This window comes from Bos grunniens, chromosome 5 (genome assembly GCF_055505025.1).
Source record: "Bos grunniens cultivar Pamir isolate PY7600 chromosome 5, Bosgru_T2T1.0, whole genome shotgun sequence".
Classification (NCBI taxonomy): Eukaryota; Metazoa; Chordata; class Mammalia; order Artiodactyla; family Bovidae; genus Bos; species Bos grunniens.
This window is the reverse complement of record NC_141169.1, coordinates 2,294,535-2,311,647: the sequence shown is the minus strand read 5'-3', so window position 1 is coordinate 2,311,647 and position 17,113 is coordinate 2,294,535. Positions and strand designations below refer to the sequence as shown.

Sequence of the window (17,113 nt, the reverse complement as noted above, 5' to 3'; positions counted from 1 at the left end):
ATGATTATTAAAGATACTTTTGAGTATTTCTCTAAAGTTCAGGAGCCTTTCATGTGAACTACTGTGAATTATTCTGAATTTTTAAGCTATACTGGCAAATGTAACAATGTGTCTGAGCGAACTCAGTTTTTTGAATCATGGAATTGAATTAGGCTTGTCTGACCACTAAATGGCATGCTACAAATTGGTTTGAGTTTGTATTTTATGCCAAAAGACTGGTTTGACTGAAAAGCTCGCTCTTGCTGAAGTTGTCCTGGTTTCCTTTAAAGCAGTGGTTCTCACACTTGCGTGTGGGCTTAGTGAGACAAGCTCCCAGGTGATACCGAGGCAGCTGGTCCCAGGACCACACTTAGAGAACCACTGTGCAGTCTGTCAGATTTCCAGACTTCCTCCATTTAAATAAAATGGATATCTGAAAACCATTACCCTCAGTCCACAAAAGGCTCCTATAAGCATGACCAATCTGCTCGGGTTTCACCCTTTAACCCACCACTTTTAGACACAGGGCACTGGGGGAAAATTCTTTGTAACGAAGGAGTATATTGCTTGCTTCTCCCAGGCTACTAACTGTACTTCATTCTGACCATAAAGAAGTTTCAGGCCTCTTGCGTTAAATAAAAACTGATGTTAAGGGGAAGAGAGGGAATAATGGGAAATGCTTACTACATATCATATTTCTTTAAAGGTGGTCATTTTTACAGCTGTAGAGCTGAGATGGCGGTAAATAGATTCAGGAAGGAGAGATGCGTCTTCCATTACGGTCTGATTCTATCACCCTCTGCCTTTCCATTGAGACTGAAGTCCACCACATTGCTCTGCTCCTAACTACTTCCCGTCAAGGAAAATAACAAGGAGAATTTTACTCTCTCACTGAGCCCCATAACACCAAGTCCTCCCTAGTTTCCCAAAGAGGCGACCAAGTTCACTTCCTCCTTTCTTCCCAGGGCCACCATCTGCAAGTATATTTCAGGCTGTCTAATTCTACAGAAATGCTCTCCAAGGTTTATACTCTCCTCCTCTTTTATCCAACCCCTTTAAAAATAAAAGCAAGGTGGAACTACCATCCTTCTAACCTGCTTCCAGCCAACGAATACGTATAGAGAAGCTTTATCATTTAAGAGCCTGCTCTCAGTTACAGGGAATAAATAATAAATTGCTCTATGATAAAGCATCATGGCACTGCCATATGCTGGAAGAGCACATGCAGGATGGATTTGACTGGGCACTTACTGGGTGGTCGGCATCCAGCTCCGAACCATACATGAGAACTCGATGAGAACACCTGTCTAACTCCGAGATCTTCCGGGGAAACCAGGGCACGTCCTCCAACTCTGTTGGAAACACAGTGCAGGTTCAAAAATATTAGCTTTCCCCTTTGCAACACGTGTCAGCTTGCAAAATCACCCAACAGACAAAAACTGGCCTTGCCTTCTTCCTCCGTCCAAATGTTCTCGGGCGGATTCAGCGTCACGATCGTGGTTTGAAATTTCAGTGACTGAATGAGCTCATTGAATTCCGTTTTGCCACACTCACAGTCCACAAAGATTTCAACTTCCGAACTTCGCCGCCGGGATTTCCGGGACTCAATATGAATCATGTTGACATGCTTTTCCTGTGAAAGTATAAACAACATATCTAAATCACCTTCAGGGCACAACAAAAGAGATGCCATGGACTGTCCTTGTTTAACATGTAAGCAGAAAGGTGCCAAGTGCCCACAAAAGAGGAAAAGACAATTATCTCACTGTTTGGTTGACTAAAACATGGAAATGTTTTCCAGCCATTGTCTCTATGAATAAGAACAGTAACTGTGCATAGGTTTTCCTGTCTCTTTTTCAACAAGGAGAGACATTATGGTATATAAAGGGCCCCATAAAATGTATAATAATTATGAAGATTATCATTTTCTAGAGGAGTCCACATCCCAATGGTGGTGTGCATGCTTATTTGGGGGGAAAATTAGTTTATCATTCTGTTATATATCATATTGTCAGATTGATTGATTTTTTTATATATATTTTCCCAAAAAACTTATAACTCAAACTCTTGATTTTATAGTAATAAAACATTTCCTTCTGAAATAAAACTTAAGATAATTGTAGAAGAAATAATTAATAGTATGAACAGCAGGCAAATAAGGCAGAAACGGGGAAGGTGACATGAAAATGACTGAAATTTGGGAAACACTGACCGAAGAGTGGCCCACAATTTAGGGGGGTGGGGTGGGGGAAGGAAGCAAGAAAAGTAGCTAAGGAAGGATCTCTGTAGGCAAGAAGATAAAAGAAGACTCCCTAACAGAACCACTTAGGAACTATTCTCTTTCAGCAACCTCCAGGCTAACTAACTTCATCCAAGAATGTGTTGCTGCCAACTATCATGATGGATTTCATGAGTAAAAGCTCCTTACAATAAGATGTTCAAAGCAGGGCCGCAATTTCACACTTAAGTCTCCGGTTTAAATTTCCCCAGTGATGTAGTGTTTCTTTGTCCTCAGTTAACTGAAGACTAAGTTCTCTCCATCCTAACCACCCCCAGACAAGCAGATACCTCCCCAATAGTCCACTAGCCTCTGATTATCAGCATAACTCCTAGTACAGTCCGGGAGGCCTCAGACCTTTCAGCACAGCAGCAGGATAGGCAATTTCCAGCGCCAGACCAGGATGAAATCACAGCATCCTTCTCTGTATAAAGAAACTCATCCTGTGACCAGGCCACTAATTGCTCTACTTATGTTTTTAATAAGTTTTGCAATAATGCCATATTTTCTAAATTGGGAGGTAATAAAGGTAAGATTAACATGAGGTTCAAAGTTTAAGCGTCTTCACACAACTGGGTCACTGCGTGGACTTTGGTTGAAGCAGAGTGGATATTTTTAGACAAGAAAACTGGGGTGCAGATGGGTTAAGTGATGTAACTAAGACCCCAGCACCAGCTGATGGCCAAGTGAAAACCCAGAGCTGACGACTGTGTCCCCTGGGGTTTTTCCACTGCACCCAGCTTGGAATTGAATTGGCCTGCCATTGGGCCCTGTATGGAGACAGCACTGGACGATATCATTATGTGTAAAATATTTCCCCAAACTTCCATTACCACTGTTTATTGTACCTGATCCTTTCTTCAAGGTCAGAAGAGAACAAGGAAATATTTTCCAAATCAGGCTGCTAATTTCCCCTCTATGGTCATCAAAGAGGCATCACAATAATGCCTAATGTCTGCACACTTTACAAAGCACTTACACTCCTGTTATTTCAGCACAACAACCTTGTTAGGTAGGAATTATTACTGCTATTTTACAAATGAAGCTACTGAATCTAGGAAGCAGCTAGGGATTAGCCGAGCCAAGAGAACACAGGTCTGAAACCTCTGCCCGCAATTCAGTCTCTCCATGGCGCCAGCAGCCCAAGGCACCAAACGGTGCTAGCCCCCGTTATAGCTCTAACTATGGCCAGTGCCCCCAAACAAAACCCACTGGTAAAAGAGGCATGTCCTGAAGGAGAGGGAAGCCATCAGGTGTACCCAGGCAAGAAGTCAAGAGTTTTTCTGGCTTTTTATAACCTTCCCCTCAACCACAATCTTTCTTGAGGTTTCAACCCACCCACTTGGATGACTGTGTTTCTACAAGAGAAAGCTAGCCGGAGCTCCCAGGCTTCCCAGGTGGCGCTAGTGGTAAAGAATCTGCCTGCCAATGCAGGAGATGTAAGAGAAGTGTGTTCAATCCCTGGGTTGGGAGGATACCCCTGGAGAAGGGCATAGCAACCGACTCCAGTATTCTTGCATGGAGAATCCCATGGACAGAGGAGCCTGGTGGGCTACAGTCCATAGGGTTGCAAAGAGTTGGACACAACTGAGGCGACTTAGCACACACACAGTCCTAGGTCCTATATAAGGAGAATGACTCATCTTTACAAAAGACATGTTAGGTTCTTGAAACAATGAGGCTTAGGGGAATAACAAGTGCTTATACCTTGCTTATTTAACTTCTATGCAGAGTACATCATGAGAAACCTGGGCTGGAAGAAGCACAAGCTGGAATCAAGATGGCCAGGAGAAATATCAATAACCTCAGATAAACAGATGACACCACCCTTATGGCAGAAAGTGAAGAGGAACTCAAAAGCCTCTTGATGAAAGTGAAAGTGGAGAGTGAAAAAGTTGGCTTAAAGCTCAACATTCAGAAAATGAAGATCATGGCATCTGGTCCCATCACTTCATGGGAAATAGATGGGGAAACAGTGGAAACAGTGTCAGACTTTATTTATCTGGGCTCCAAAATCACTGCAGATGGTGACTGCAGCCATGAAATTAAAAGACGCTTACTCCTTGGAAGGAAAGTTATGACCAACCTAGATAGCGTATTGAAAAGCAGAGACATTACTTTGCCAACAAAGGTCCGTCTAGTCAAGGCTATGGTTTTTCCTGTGGTCATGTATGGATGTGAAAGTTGGACTGTGAAGAAAGCTGAGTGCCAAAGAATTGATGCTTTTGAACTGTGGTGTTGGAGAAGACTCTTGAGAGTCCCTTGGACTGCAAGGAGATCCAACCAGTCCATTCTGAAGATCAGCCCTGGGATTTCTTTGGAAGGAATGATGCTAAAGCTGAAACTCCAGTACTTTGGCCGCCTCATGTGAAGAGTTGACTCATTGGAAAAGACTCTGATGCTGGGAGGGATTGGGGCAGGAGGAGAAGGGGATGACAGAGGATGAGATGGCTGGATGGCATCACTGAGTCGATGGACGTGAGTCTGAGTGAACTCTGGGAGTTGGTGATGGACAGGGAGGCCTGGCGTGTTGTGATTCATGGGGTCGCAAAGAGTCGGACATGACTGAGCAACTGAACTGAACTGAACTGAATACTAACATATCACATTTTATGCCATCAATGTGCTCTAGGACATATGCATGAATCAAATGTGAACAAACTGAATCAGGCTGCAAGCTCTTAATATTTAAAGATACCTTCTTTGGCTTCTTTTGTCTTTGCCTTTCCAGGTGTGAGGCTCATACTTTTAAAGTACCGACTTCCTCACCTGACAACAGTATGCAGAATTACTAATCGGCTGACTGTGAGTTAATAAACCATTATTTCCACGAATGTTTATTTTATTGTTTGACAGACCAACCCCTCTTATAGAGCTTCATGAAGTTTGGTCTCTTTGAATGTTTCAACACATTATCTAGAAATGGATTCAGTGATACTTCATAAGAGATGACAGGTTTGTAAACCAGCACACAGACACTTTTAAAGTTGGATAATGATGTTTTACATTCACCTGGAAGAGTTTCAGTGCCTTGACCAATCCACCAACTTCATTTTTCAAGGAGAACACAACTGCCGTCTTGCCACTCTCGGTAGCAGTGTCATTTTTGCTGCTTCCCTTGTTGCCTTTTTTATCATCATTTTTGCCAGAGTTAGTTTTATTTAGCTTCAAGAAGGGAGAAACACACACAAAAGTATTAGTTAGGATTCCAGAGTTCTCTGTAACCAGATTCTTTTTCAGATATTCCATTCATATGCTGGAACCCTTAGCAAGCATACAAACTCAAGGAGAAGTTGCCAAGCCACTTATAACTATCGATCATAAGTACTGGTCTAATTTATTCATGGGCACTATTTTGCAATGCTCAAAGATATCATCCAATGGTTGAAATTAAAGGGAAATCATATTTGCTTCATTTTAATAGCAATAAAAATCTGACCATCATAAAGTCTCTTGTCTACTCAGCCATTAAAAAGAATACATTTGAAGCAGTTCTAATGAAGTGGATGAAATTGGAGCCTATTATACAGAATGAAGTAAGCCAGAAAGAAAAACACCAATACAGTATAGTAATGCATATATATGGAATTTAGAAAGATGGTAACAATAACCCTGTATATGAGACAGCAAAAGAGACACTGATGTATAGAACAGTCTTTTGGCCTCTGTGGGAGAGAGACAGGGTGGGATGATTTGGGAGAATGGCACTGAAACATGTATAATATCATATATGAAACGAGTCGCCAGTCCAGGTTCCATGCACTATACTGGATGCTTGGGGCTGGTGCACTGGGACGACCCAGAGGGATGGTATGGGGAGGGAGGAGGGAGGAGGGTTCAGGATGGGGAACACATGTATACCTGTGGCGGATTCATGTTGATATATGGCAAAACCAATACAATATTGTAAAGTTAAAAAATAAAGTAAAATAAAAAATAATAAAAAGGAAAAAAAAAGTCTCTTGTCTGAATAACTCCTTTCTTTCTAACAGATTTTATAGCATGAAGTTTGGTCTGTTAGCCTAGTTGAATTATATCAAAGCTATATTAATTACTAAACATAGAATTAAGCTATATTAATTACTAAACATATTTTTCACAATAATTTTTTCAGTTAATCTTAAAAACAAAATATTAATTTTGTGCTGAAATATGTCAGAACATACACTGAAATTGATCACCTTACATTCTGCAAGTAGATCCACATGGTCAATGTGAGTCTATCTGCAGAAGTTCAGCACATGGGAGTGTATTCAGTGAAGACCACCTGTGTCAGCAGATGATATATGAAAAGTGGCCATAAAAATTCAGCTGCATGAAAAAACTGAAGAAAAGAAAGAAAGATGAAGGAGGGGAGGGAGGGAGAGAGACAGAAAGGAAGGCAGGAAGGAAGAGGAGGGTAAAAAGAAATCAAAAACAAAGAGGCTAGCTCATCATTAGGAGCCAAGAGCAGAATCTGAGAAATCGAAAAATATTAGCACTTCATTGGCCAACCAAGATACCATAATAATACACAAGTAGGTAATGACTACTAGTCCTACTGGCTAAAGACAAAAACGACAGATTCCAGAAACTTGGATCACATTGTCAGAAATACACAATTATAAAGCTGGAAACTTACTCAGCAGAATGCAAACTGGAGTGTACCTTTCCATGTTCTTTATACATAGATGAAGACCTGGGCAAATAGAACTTTCTCCCTGGCAGACAGTGACAGAGTGCAGTCATACCAATCTATTACTTGCTCATGAAACTGAGAAACGCACATTTGATATGGAACCCAGAGAACAGTTCTTTGTTATTTTCTTCCTCTGATTTCTCTACTGGCTTTATTTTCACATGTTACCATTGCCTCACTCACTAGATTTATATATCACAGAAATAAATATTTTATAATTTATGACTTGAGGGACAAAAGAAGTTTATGCAGGCATTGGCATTTGACAGTATGTTCCATCATTAAAAACTCAAATGTTGTAGTGCTCTCAACATCTGCCACAGATCTCATATATTTTAAGTAGTATTTTCTATATGAAAGGGTTATTATACATTAACCATAACTCTGAGTTTTCCTCCCAGAAGGTCACTATGGCTTCAGAATTCTTCATTGTAATATCTCATTCAAATATTCATTTCTAACATTTAAATGTTAGAAAACTTATTTATGTTTTAGACTCATTTTTGCAAATTGATTTAAACAGTTCTTCAAAACTTGTCCTGATTACTTTTCAACATTTTTAGGAGTAATAATATACTAGGACAGTACAACCCTCTGGCACATAGTCAGAGCTACAATACTAAAACAGATTTTCCTATGATACACACTGAATTGTAATTGGTTGATTAACTCTGGTAATATGGTAATGAAATATCATTTAATAGTTTTAATAATTAGAAATCTGAATACATTTTTCATTCACTGTCTTCTTTATTAAATCCTATGATTATTACCCCATATCATGATCTAAATCCTGCAAAATGTTACTTCTTCATTCTGTTACTGTTTTTTTAATAAAACTGCCTTAAATATTGAAACAAGTGGTATACTGCTTTCATTACCCCATCAATTAAACTGAAAAATAATGGAGTAATGAGGAACACAGGAAAACTTTTGAAACGAATCTGATCTTTCTCTTATTCCAATAAACAGCACCTATAGACAAAACCAGAAAATATTACTTTGTGTTTAAAGACCAGGTTTTATATATGGAAGAGGCTACAGAAGACACAATAATCTTGCAGGAACCATAAAAATCCATTTAATTTCTTCTCCCTGTTCCAACTCATAATAAACGGTCCTTTCAAAAATTCTGCACACTTATTTTGGTTGTTGATATAAGACATTGTTTCATAGAACTTCTCATTCTTAATGTTTGGGAACTTCTTTACTTTCAACTCAAAAACTTTGAGGAAAGAAAGTTTTGCCCTGTAGAGATCAGGACACCTGCTTTACTTTATGGAGAGAGAAGGAAGGGTGGAGAGAGGCAGGAGGAAGGCAGGTTAGACAGATGATAGAGGAAGGAATTAAGGGTGTGTGTTTAGAGTAGGTGTCCCAGTGGCAAGGATAGGACTATCCCAAGCCTGGAAAACACTCCTCTAGGGAGTGCCAGCTACTCAGTACTCACTGTTAAGCTGGTGAGCAGCTGATGCTCTTCGGGCACTGCTGAATCCAGGGAAAGCCCTCTCCTTGCCCAGTATTTACTGGAAAACATCATCATTGCTGGCTGCATGGGTCCCGATGTAATTTGCTTCCTCTGCAGCAGCGGGACTAGCGGGGCAGCAGCCACAGTGAGGTGAGAGGAGCTGGCAGGCAGCGGACCTCTCGGGGCACTGACCAGAACCGTGGTGCTGAAGAAAACGCAATGCGAATCTTCCCCTTCCAGGCCCCTTTATATGAGTGACTGGGGACTGATGGAAGGCTGATTAGAAAGAAACTCATTTCTGGCTGCCGATGGCCACAGTCAGATTACAAACCTGAAGTCTGGGGTTATCTGTGTTCCCCTGCTATTTGTTTGTTTCATAGGTCGAGTAGCTGCTTGGGCGTGGGTGGCAGAGAACAATACATAACGGAGTGTTATTTGTAAAAGAAAACATCTCTCCCCTGACCTTAGCTCTCATCTCTCAAACCTGCTACTGGCAAGTTAGCCTCACCCTTAAGGTAATGAATTCAATGTTTTCAAAAAAAAAGTAAAATAATTCGAGAAAGATCAGTATTGCAGAGTCCCTAAGCCATTTTACTTTATGTTAATAAATTTTTTCTGATCTGATGTGTTATGACTGTGTGAGTGGAATTGTGTGTGTGATGGCGTTCATAAAATGCACTGCTCCCCAGTCGTGTGATACCACTATGCAGTGATGTTTAGGCAATTGTAAAGGAAATGCGAGGCTGTGATTTAGCCACATACATGCATAGTTGAGACACTAACCCTAGAATCTTCCTCACTACGTAGGAATGAAAAGGATATGAAATGTCCATATAATCATTCCTTTGATGACTTCAAACTAGAACAAGTCCAACAATTTGAAATGCATAGATCAAGTGATAACTTACTATTCAAACTTTAGTAAATCATAAAGTTACCAAGGAAAATATTAATAGCCTCCTGAAGTATTGAAGACTCTTGATCAAATGGACGTGTTTATGGAGAAACAGACATAGAGAACAGTTTTATGAACATGGGGAAAGGGGAGAAGAGGGTGAGATGTATGGAAAGAGTAACATGGAAACTTACATTACCTTATGTAAAATGGATAGCTAACAGGAATTTGCTGTATCGCTCAGGAAACTCAAACAGGGGCTCTGTATCAACCTAGAGGGGTGAGATGGGGAAGGAGATGGGAGGGAGGTTCAACAGGGAGGGGATATACGTATACCTATGGCTGATTCATGTTGAGGTTTGACAGAAAACAGCAAAATTCTGTAAAGCAATTATCCTTCAATAAAAAATAAAATTTTTTTTTAATGGACAACGTTTGACTGCAAAACTAACCAAGGACTGGCACTGCTTGTCTATACAGAAAACAAAATGAAAATTTTTCTAAACAGGAATGGATGAGCAAAAATTAACTGGATTTTATTGACAATTGTTTCTGGAGTCTTGAGGAGTCATAATTATTATTTGATCTAATTTTTGAAATATTAATGGCTTGAATTTACTCTAAAAATCAGCTCTGATAACCTAATAGGAAAGTGAAGTTTAAATATACTGATAGAAGTAATAATAACAAAAACAACAATAATAATAGTTAATGTCACTGAGTACTTAGTATTTGCCAATTCCTAAACACTTTTTAAGATAAAATGTGATTCATCATCACAACATTTACAATGCAGTAACCATTATTTCCATTTTATATATGGAGAAACTGAGGCACAAAGAATTTAGGTAACTTGCCAAAGGTTTGGTTTTCCCTCGTGGCTCAGCAGTAAATAATCTGCCTGCGATGCATGAGCTGCAGGAAACGTGGGTTCAATCCCTGGGTCAGGAAGATCCCCTGAGGGAGAGCATGACAACCCACTGCAGTACTGTTGCCTAGAGAATCCAGTGGACAGGGGAACCTGGCGGGCTGCAGTCCACAGGGTCACAAAGAGTCGGACACGGCTAAAGTGACTTAGCACACACACACGCCAAAGGTTTACATAATTAAAAGGTGGCTGAGGCAGGATTTAAATTCAGGCAGTTTGGCTCCAAAATCCATGGTCTCAACTATTACATTATACCTTCGAGTATTCCAAACAAAGAAACAAAAGTAAGCTCAAGAAAACATACATAGATTATTTCATCTAAAAGAGGATTTGGGAAAATGTGTAATTCAACAAAGATTTGTTAAGGACTCACTCTGTTAGGACTTCCCTAGTGGCTCAAACAGTAAAGCATCTGCCTACAATGTGGGAGACCCAGGTTCAATCCCTGGGTCAGGAAGATCTCCTGGAGAAGGAAATGGCAACCCACTCCAGTATTCTTGCCTGGAAAATCCCTTGGATGGAGGATGCTAGTAGGCTACAGTCCATGGGGCTGCAAAGAGTTGGACAGGACTGAGTAACTTCACTTCACTCTGTTAGGCACTGAAACTGAGTCCTGGAGATGCAAAGACAAAAGAGATACACGGCTACTCTCAAGCAAGGCACAGACTAGCTGAAAGAGACATACGTGCAAATAAATAAGTGAAACAAAACACGCTGAATTCTCTACAGAAGACAGTAAAAGCACAAGGGACAGAGTGCTCAGTGTTAGCTTAGGGGAGTTAAGTGGGCCTTTCTAGAGGTTGAATAATTAAAAGTGAGTTTGTGTTTATTAACTGGAATGGAATAGAAGATAGGAGAGGATTCCATGTAGAGAGAACAATATAAGAAATATATCAACAAATGATGTTGCTCAACAAGAATGGAGTGTGGGTCTGGGGCAAAGGTGCCATGAAGGATAAGGCCGAAGGGGAAAACGGGCTCCAAATCCTGATAAATCTTGAATGGCGTTCAGTGGGCTTTTCACTTTATCACCTTATCCTGTAGGGGAAAGAGATCACTTAGAAGGGCATTAGGCAAGGCAACAGTGTAACCATCTTGGTATTTCAGAAAAGTAGCAGCTTGGAGGAGGACCTCAAGACTAAAGGCAAAATCACTTAGGACCTGAAATAGTCCAACCAGGAGAGGGAGTATGCAATGAAAAGAACAAGAGATGTTAAGGAGCAAAATACACAGGACAACATGTCTACTTGGATGTGGGAGCAGATAAAAATCTTCCAGAATAACTCTGAAGTTTCTTTCTGACTGGGTGGACTGAGTAAATTACAGTCTCATTCATTGAACTAGACCACACATAAATAATTGCAAATTAAGAAAAAAAAAGAAACTCTTAAAAGTTAGATCTTATATATATCGCATGTGAATGACCAAGTGAAACTGTCCGATAAGCATCTGAGTATATGGGTTTAAAATATGAAAAGAGACCTAAGCTGGATATAGAGATTTGGCTATTGTCAAGTGCTGAAAAGGTGTAATACAGCTTCACTCACAAAGTATACGTTGTTTGAAAAGAGAGTCAACAACAGAAAACCCTGGGAACATCAAATTTAAAAGCAATTTAAAACAAAACAAAACCAGGAACATAAAAAGGAAAATAAGAAAGGAAAAATTTCAGAGAGGTAGGAAAAGCAAAGCCCAGAGAAGGTAAGTTTTTGGAAGACAAATATTAAACTTGAAGAACAGAATGAAGGACTGATGATTTGTAAATCTGAATGCCAGGACTGTTGCTGCTGTTTAACTGCTAAGTCGTTATTTGACTCTTTGGCAACTCTATGGACTGCTGCCCTGCAGGCTCCTCTGTCCATGGGGTTTCCCAGGCAAGAGTACTGCAGTGTCCTTGCCACGCCCTTCAACAGGGGTCCTCCGGACCCAGGGATCAAACCTACGTCTCCTGCATCGACAGGCGAGTTCTTTACCACTAAAGCCACCAAGCAACAGCACACTGGAGAAGACGACTTTGCCCCCAAAGGCCCTGTCTTTGTTGGGTTTGGGGCAGCTGCAGCTCTCATAGGCAAGTAGGGAGAGACCCACAGCCACAGCGCACAGGCCCAAAGCTCCCTGCCATTTCTAACCTCAGCCACTGACCAGAAATCCACATTCAGACAAGAGGCCACATGTGCCTGGATCTTGGATGGGAAGAAACCGCTAGGGCAGCATGGTGAGAAGTCTCTGGGCTGTCAATGGGCCGCTGGAGCTCCAGGGTCAGGTGGTGCGACACACCCCACACATCTTCGGTTTCAGACATTCCTGCAGCATACAAACCAAAGGACGTGGCCACTCGGCACCTAAACTGGCTTCTAGGCACACAGGACACCGGAAGTGGTCAAGGGGCTCAGCCTCTGCCCCGGACCCCTGCCAGCAGTGCATGATTCAAACGGTCCTGTGGCAGCCTAGCCATCCTGCAGCTCCGGGTGGCAGCAGAAAGGGGCGGAGTGGGCGGTGGGGGGAGGGGAGGGGAGGGTTGGGGAGGGGATGAGGGCTTGGTGAAGGGAGGGGAGGGGAGGGGAGAGGTGAGGGGAGGGGCCGTGGGGAGCAAGAGTCAACGGGGTGGGTCTCCCGGCCAGCAGGGGCGGGGTGAGGGCCTGAATATTGCTTCTAAAATAGAAGGTGAAGTCCAAAATAGGAAAAAGACTAAACTCTCAAGCTTGCATGACTGTAAACGGTGGTGTCTTCGGTATTTCCAAAGAAGGAATAAGTTTTGGGAAAAAAAGAGGGGAAAAAAGTTTTGGAAAAAAAAGAGTGAATTTGAGTTGACTGCAGTACTATCAAGGAACTTTAAATAGCGTGCAATTATAAATGTTAGACTGGAATTTGGGAAGTAGATTAGAGCTAGGGATAGAAATCTGAGAGTAATTCAGTGATGTTAGCTGGCGCAGAACACGGACTATCCAAATAAAAGAATATATAGAGAAAAATCCTCTCTAGAGAGACTGGAATCCTTTTGAACTATTGAGGGAAATATAAACTGGTACAGCCTCTGAGAAAATAGTAAAAAGATTCCTCAAAAAAGTAAAATAATTATGGTATGATTTAGCAATCCTATTTCTGGGTATGTGTATATACACATACATAAACATTAGTCTGGAGAATCCCAGGGACGGCGGAGCCTGATGCGCTGCCGTCAATGGGGTCGCACAGAGTTGACATGACTGAAGCGACTTAGCAGCAGCATACATTAGTCACTCAGTCATGTCCAACTGTTTGCAACTCCATGGATTGTAGCCCACCAGGTTCCTCTGTCCATGAAATTCTCCAGACAAGAATTCTGGAGTGGGTTGCCATTCCTTTCTCCAGGGGTCTTCCCCATCCAGGGATTGAAATTGGGTCTCCTTCATTGCAGGCAGATTCTTTACCATCTGAGCCACCAGGAAAGCCTGTGTGTGTGTGTGTGTGTGTGTGTGTGCGTGTGCAAAATAATTGAAAGCAGGGACTCAAAGAGATATTTTTGCACCCATGTTGAGTTGACTTTAGTCACTAAGTCTTGTCTGACTCTTGTCACCCCATGGGCTGCAGCCCGCCAGGCTCCTCTGTCCATGGAATTCTCCAGGCAAGAATACTGGAATGGGGCGCCATTTCCTTCTCCAAGGGATCTTCCTGACCCAGGGATGCAACCCAGGTGTCCTGAATTGCAGGCAGATTCTCTACCATTAGAGCCACCAGGGAAGCCCTGCACCCATGTTAATAGCATTGTTATTCACAAGAGCCAAAGGCTGAACAACACAAGTGTCTATCAATGAACAAAGTGGTAAACAAAACATGCTATATACAAACAATGGAATGCTGTTCAGCTGTAAAAAGGAAATACTGACAAATGCGATAACACGGATGAACTTCGAGGACTTTATGCTAAGTGAAATGTCAGTCACAAAAAGACAAATACATACGATTCCATTTACATGAGGTATCTAGAGTAGCTGAACTCACAAGCAAAACGGAGTTTGTCAGGGGCTGGGGAGAGGGGAAAACAGGGCACAGAGTTTCAATTTAATAAGATAAAAAGTTCTGGAGATTGGTTGCCCAATAACATGAATGTACTTAACATCACTGAGCTTAAGAATGGTGAGATACAAACTTTATGTTATGTGCATTCTACCACAAATTTAAAAAATGTTAATAATAAATAAATAACCAAGAGAACCCAGGAACTAAACCACAAAAGATGCTCATAATTAAAGGTAGAATGAAAAAGAGAAGTCATCCAAGTAAAAAAGATTAAAGGAGGTGAAACATAGAAAGGAGATAAAATTTATGGTCAGTGGTTTCAAATACTACAGAGAAGTGGAATGAGAACTAGAGAAAAACTGCTAGATTTGGTTATCAAAACTGTCACTGGTGACTTTAGAGAGTGCAGTTTTAGCAAGAGAGGAAATAAACCCAGATTACAGGAGTTAAAGATAATGTGGGTTCCAAAGTGTAGGCAATAAGTCCAGATCATCTATATCAGATTTTAAAGTACTCTTTCTAATTAACAGTGTAGATTTAACTATTTTTGTTCCCTCCTGAAATCCTACTAAAGCAACAGTAAAGGATTTCCTTTCCTTTTTAAGGCACAAAAGAATAGCATAAATTGGAGAAACAATAGCAACAAAAAAATTGGAAGCTAAAAAGAAGATGAAATGATCAAAGATTTTGTAAATGTGAGAAAGCTGAATCCTAAGCTATCAATGAAGAACACTGAGAAGCAACTCAGCTAACATTATTGAATCTCAATCACTGCAGATGGTGACTGCAGCCATAAAATTAAAAGACACTTACTCCTTGGAAGAAAAGTTATGACCAACCTAGATAGCATATTCAAAAGCAGAGACATTACTTTGCCAACAAAGGTCTGTCTAGTCAAGGTTATGGTTTTTCCAGTGGTCATGTATAGATGTGAAAGTTGGACTGTGAAGAAAGCTGAGTGCCGAAGAATTGATGCTTTTGAACTGTGGTGTTGGAGAAGACTATTGAGAGTCCCTTGGACTGCAAGGAGATCCAACCAGTCTATTCTAAATATCAGTCCTGGGTGTTCTTTGGAAGGAATGATGATAAAGCTGAAACTCCAATATTTTGGCCAGCTCATATGAAGAGTTGACTCATTGGAAAAGACTTGATGCTGGGAGGGATTGGGGGCAGGAGCAGAAGGGGATGACAGAGGATGAGATGGCTGGATGGCATCACTGACTTGATGGACGTGAGTCTGAGTGAACTCCGGGAGTTGGTGATGGACAGGGAGGCCTGGCGTGTTGTGATTCATGGGGTCGCAAAGAGTCGGACACGACTGAGCGACTGAACTGAACTGAAAGGCTCAAATACCTCTAGAAGTGGGGGTAAATGGAGGAGACTGAAAAAGAATTGTTCAAAGACTGTTTAAGAAGTTGTTAAACAATTTCAAAATTTAACAAAGTAATCCAACCAGTGTGGTACTATAGTTCAGTTGTGTCCGACTCCTTGCAACCCTTTGGACTATAGCCCACCAGGCTCCTCTGTCCACAGGGATTCTCCAGGCAAGAACACTGGAGTGGGTTGCCATGGCCTCCCCCGAGAGGGTCTTCCCCATGCAAGTCTCTCATGTCTCCCGCGTTGGCGGGCAGGTCCTTTACCACTAGCGCCACCTGGGAAGCCCGTAAGACAGTAGACATACAAATGGAATAGAATTGAGAGTTCAAAACAAGTTTTGACCATTTGTGGTCAACTGATTTTCAACAAGTGTGCTCAAACTGTTCGACAGCAAAGAATAACTTTGGATATCCACGTGAAAAACAATGAACACTGACTCCTACCTTACTTCAGACACAAAAATTAACTCAAAATGAATCACTGACTTAAATTAAAAGCTAAAACTATAACAGTCAGCAGAAAACATAGGATTATATCTTCATGACCTTGGACTAGGCAAATTTTTTCTTAGATATGGTAACAAAACCATAAGCAATCAAAGAAAATGTAAATATGATCTCATCAAAATTAAAAACTTTGTGTCTCAAAGGACATCATCAAGAAATGAAAAGACAACCCATAGTATGGGAGAAAGTATTTATAAATCATGTATCTCATAGAAGGCAGTAACCAGGATTTATAAGGGTCTTTTACAAGTTGACACTGAAAAAAAGAGTAAACCAATTTTGAAATGGACAAAGGATTTGAACTGACATTTGTCCAAAGAATACATGACCAATGAGTATATGAAAAGATGCTCAACACTAGTCATTAGAGAAATACAAATCAAAATACACAAAAAGACACTACTTTATAAACCACTGGAAAAGCTAAAATAAAAAAGACAGACAAATATTGGAAGAAAGTGGAAAAACAGCAAGTCTCATACATTGCTGATAGGATTGAAAAATGATGAGTCACTTTGGAAAAGTTTGGTAGTCTATCAAAATATTAACTACAAAAAAAAAAAAATATTAACTACCATATGACCCAACAATTTCACCTCTAGGTATATGTTACAATGCAGTAGTCATTTTGGAAAAATGTTTGGCAGTTTCTCAAAAAGTTAAGCCTAGAGTTACCATATGACACAGCAGTTCCACTCTTTGGTACACACCCAAGAAAAATGAAAACGTATGCCACATAAAAACTTGTACATGAATGTTTACAGCAGCCTTAGTCATAACAACAAAAAAACCCGAAATTTATAACACCGCAGATATCAACTAATGAAAAGACAAAACAAAATATGGTGTGTCCATAAACAGTAACATAAAGGAAGAAAGTAACCTTGAAAACATCACACTGAGTAGAAGAAGCCAGTCACAAGAGATCACACAGAGCATGATTCCATTTATATGACATGTGGTGAAGAGGTGAAGACAGACAAGAAAAGGGGTGGGGGAGAGGAGAGA

The 17,113-nt window shown here is 40.8% G+C and overlaps 1 protein-coding gene across 1 annotated transcript in view; it reads right to left on the bottom strand.

The window, feature by feature from the left end:
* Positions 1 to 8,502, bottom strand: part of TPH2 (tryptophan hydroxylase 2) — a 102,913-nt gene extending 94,411 nt beyond the window's left edge. Inside the window, exons 1-4 of the mRNA XM_086398683.1 lie at positions 8,376 to 8,502; positions 5,270 to 5,433; positions 1,429 to 1,612; positions 1,231 to 1,331 (exon numbers count right to left, since the gene is read on the bottom strand). Coding sequence (XP_086254809.1) covers positions 1,231 to 1,331; positions 1,429 to 1,612; positions 5,270 to 5,433; positions 8,376 to 8,487 — 561 coding nt within the window. The 5' untranslated portion in view covers positions 8,488 to 8,502. The remainder of the gene's footprint in view (positions 1 to 1,230; positions 1,332 to 1,428; positions 1,613 to 5,269; positions 5,434 to 8,375) is intronic.
* Positions 8,503 to 17,113: the final 8,611 nt, after the last annotated feature.